General features: G+C 35.8%; 1 protein-coding gene across 1 annotated transcript in view; it reads right to left on the bottom strand.

Moving 5' to 3' along the window:
• Positions 1 to 300: 300 nt before the first annotated feature.
• CUNH4orf50 (chromosome unknown C4orf50 homolog) overlaps positions 301 to 3,812 on the bottom strand; it is a 109,555-nt gene continuing 106,043 nt past the window's right edge. Inside the window, exons 17-18 of the mRNA XM_027836606.1 lie at positions 2,061 to 2,114; positions 301 to 501 (exon numbers count right to left, since the gene is read on the bottom strand). Of these exons, the coding sequence (XP_027692407.1) occupies positions 301 to 501; positions 2,061 to 2,114 (255 nt within the window). The remainder of the gene's footprint in view (positions 502 to 2,060; positions 2,115 to 3,812) is intronic.

The raw sequence follows: 3,812 nt of genomic DNA, 5'->3' as shown, positions 1-3,812 counted from the left end.
TAGTCCTGACCTCTTCAACCATCTGAATTCTAATTGAAAGTTGAGAATAGGAAAACCTTCTGAACAAATAAGGGTTAATAATTGTAAACATTTTATTATTAAAGTATGTCCTCATTAAGGGAAGAGAAAAGCAGAAATCTTCAGTTGTGAAATTCCCTTGATGCCTCCATGCCTCTGCAGGGAATTTCCTTTTACATTTCAGAAAATAAAAGGTCTCATGAAGATATCATGGGAAGGATGCAAACAAAAGGCCATTGTCATAACACATGTTCCAAACATGCATCTATCCACTCGTGTGGATCACATGATCACCATTACCTCAGGAGAGCCGCAATCCCGGGCTTGCTCATCAGGGGAGATACTGCATCCAGATGATGAAGTGCCTTTGTTTGCATGATGATTAAATTCAATGTGCACCTTCTCTGAAACTAAACCACCAGTCCCCACAGTCTGCACACTGATGCTAAAGGGAACTGAGAGGTCGAGATTCTCTAGCAGGGTCTAAAAGAAGAGATTTTCATATGTACTACATTAATTTATTTTTAAAATATTTAATTTTCCAATTACATGTAAAATGTTTTATATTCTTTAAAAAAAGTTTTTTTTTTAGTTTCAAATTTTCTCCCTCCCTTCCTACTCTCTCCCTCTTTGGGGAGAAGCAATTTGATACAGATTATATATGTGTAGTCATGCAAAACATATTTCCATATTAATCATGTTGTGAAAGACAACATAGACCAAAAAATAACAACTCAAGAAAATAGTATGCTTTGATCTGCATCCAGATTTCATCAATTCTTTCTCTAGAGGTGCATAGCATTTTTCATCCTGAGGCTTTCAGAATTGTCTTAGATCATTGTATTGCTGAGAATAGCTAAGTTATTCACACTTGATCATCACAAAATGTTGATGTTACTGTTTACAATGTTCTTCTGGCTCTGCTCACTTCACTTTTTATCAGTTCATGTAAGTCTTTCCAGGTTTTTCTGAAAGCATCCTGCTTGTCATTTCTTATAGCATTTAAAGCATAAGACACATTCATGGTGACTTACTATAAAACACTTAGAAAATATAGGCATTGTATGTGACCCCTAAACCATTTGGGTCAAAGAGAATATACTTCTTTAATGGTACTATTTCAAATGTTTTTCTACTTTTTACCAGTGTGATCTTGGGTAAGTCACTTCATCAGGAACTTTAAAGGTCATCTAGTCAAGCCCCCTCATTTTACAGAATGCTACCTGTATGACTTGACCAAGGTCACACAGATATCAAGGACCAGATACAAGATTTGAATGGCACGTATAGCCAACTTGTCTGAAGTTGTGGACTCTCTAAGTTCCATGATCTTTCCATGATTCTGTGGTGCCTTTCTTGGTCTTATGTAGTTAGACTGCAGCAAACTGATACAATGGAAAAACCACTGGATATTAAGAAAGAGTTTCCTAGATTCCAAACCTAGCTCTGGCATGCATGACCTGACACACTTTGGACATTTTTTCCCTTCTCCAAGCCTAAATTTCCTCATCTGTCAAATGAGGGAATTAGACTGAATAAACCTAATATTTTGCGATTCTAGATAATGAGACACACATAGCTAGTTAAAGCACCTATCTCTATTTCTTTTCTACAAAGGAGTAGAACAATCAGTAGGGCACAATAATTTAAAGTATCTCTTTTTTAAAAAGGGAGATAGAATCATGAGCCACAATCAAGAGATCAACCCTCCTTGTAGTCAAAAGAACACAGAAGACCTGGGTTCTAGTCCTCCTCTTGGTATTCATACTGCTTTCCTAGATACATCATTTAACATCATTGAGATCAGTTGCTTTATCAGTAAAATGGAGGTAATACTTGATCTATCTGTTCTCTTAGAGCTGTTGTGAGGAAAGTGTTTAGTAAGGCATATGGTGCTTTACAAACAATGGGTCACATTTATGAAATGTTTTTAAGGTTTACAACATTGTTTCTTAACTATTGTTATCTTAGAAATACAATATAATGCAGAATATGAAGATTGGCTTATGAATATAGAGGGATCACATTACAAGCTTACTTACCTTTGTACAAGCTGAACTCATGAGGTACTTATGAAACTCTCCATCAATATAGATCTATGGCATAAAATGAAAGATAATGAGGAGTCAAAATGCTCCACTTAATTAGAAATGTACCAAAGTAGAGTTAAAATCATCACAATTGAAAGTACAAGTATATTAAAAGTTGATGGGGCTACAGATTAAAAACCATCAATAGTGTTTCACAAAAATTTAATCAGAAGATACAAAAAATGTAGATGAATGCCTGTTCTTGACTAAGATTGATATCACTATAAAATGTTTCCCCACCTTCTGTCCTCACTAGGTAAAGAGTCAAGGGATAGGACCAAAGAGTTTTCAGAAGAAAAAAAATGTAAATGATCAACAACCATATGAAAATTTTCCAAATCACTAACAGGATAAATGAAAAACATCTCTGAGGATGGAACTTACACCCACAAAAGTGGCAAAAATGATAAAATATTGAAACAATCAATGTAGGAAATGGGAAAGTAAAGCAACACCAATGTACTTTTGGTGGTGCTATGAATTGGATTAACCTTTCTGGGAAACAGTTTGGAATTATAGGAGAAAAACCATTAGGTTGTTTACACTTTTGACCAGCAATCTTAATCCAGGGCCCAGAAAAACTGGGGAGAGAAAAATCCTATATTGTGTAAATATCCATAGCAGCCCTTATGGTAGCAAAAAATCTTAGAAATTAAATGGTTTCCCATCAATTTAAAAAGGACTGTTAGAACCTAGATTTCTTAATGAAGCTTCTTCCCATTGTACCCAACTACTTCTCCACTTATACTGCTAAAATTTGACAATATCATGTATTTAATAGCAGACCCATAATAATATCAATACATGTATATAGACTTTCACAGTTTCCTAAATATTTTCCTTAGAACAACCTTATGAGAGATGTAATGAAAGTGCCATCACTCCCATTTTACTGTTAGGAAAACTGATACTTTGAGTGATCAAAGTGACGAGTGTGAACCAAGCAAGTCTTGCAGTTGGTCTGCAAGACCAGGGGTTTTCTAATTCCAGACCAAACCCTCTTTTTTTAAAAATTAATAAATTTATTTATTTTTAGTTTTCAACATTTACTTCCACAAGACTTTGAGTCCCAATTTTTTTAAACATGTATTTTTAAAACTTTGGGTTCCAAATTTTCTCCCTTCCTCCCTCCCCACCTACCCTCATTGAAAAGGCAAGCAACTCAATATAGGCTATACATGTGCAGTTACGCAAAACACTTTCACAGTAGACGTGCTGTGAAAAACTGACTCTATTTACCTTAATCCTATGCCCCCCCCATTTATTCTATTCTTTCTTTTGACCCTGTCCCTCCTCAGAAGTATTTTGCTTCTGATTACCCCCTTTCCCAATCTGCCCTCCTCTCTATCATCCCCCTACTCTCTTGTCCCCTTCCCCTCCTATTTTCCTGTAGGGTAAGACAGATTTCCATACCCAATTGAGTATGTATGTTATTCCCTCCTAAAGTTAAATCCTATGAGAATACGATTCACTCATTCCCTCTCACCTTCCCCCTCCACTATAAGAGCCTTTTCTTTTCTGTTTTTTTGTGAGATAATTTACCCCGCTCTACCTTTCTCTTTCTCCTTCTCCTAATATAATCCTCTCACCCCTTAATTTTATTCTCCAGATATGACCCCTTCATCTTCAACTCACCCTGTGTCCTCTATCTATCTATCTATCTATCTATCTATCGATCGAACGATCTATCTGCCTATCTCTCTC

Source organism: Vombatus ursinus, unplaced genomic scaffold (assembly GCF_900497805.2).
Source record: "Vombatus ursinus unplaced genomic scaffold, bare-nosed wombat genome assembly UNPS02014818.1, whole genome shotgun sequence".
Taxonomy (NCBI): domain Eukaryota; kingdom Metazoa; phylum Chordata; class Mammalia; order Diprotodontia; family Vombatidae; genus Vombatus; species Vombatus ursinus.
This window is presented reverse-complemented; position numbering and strand designations above follow the sequence as displayed.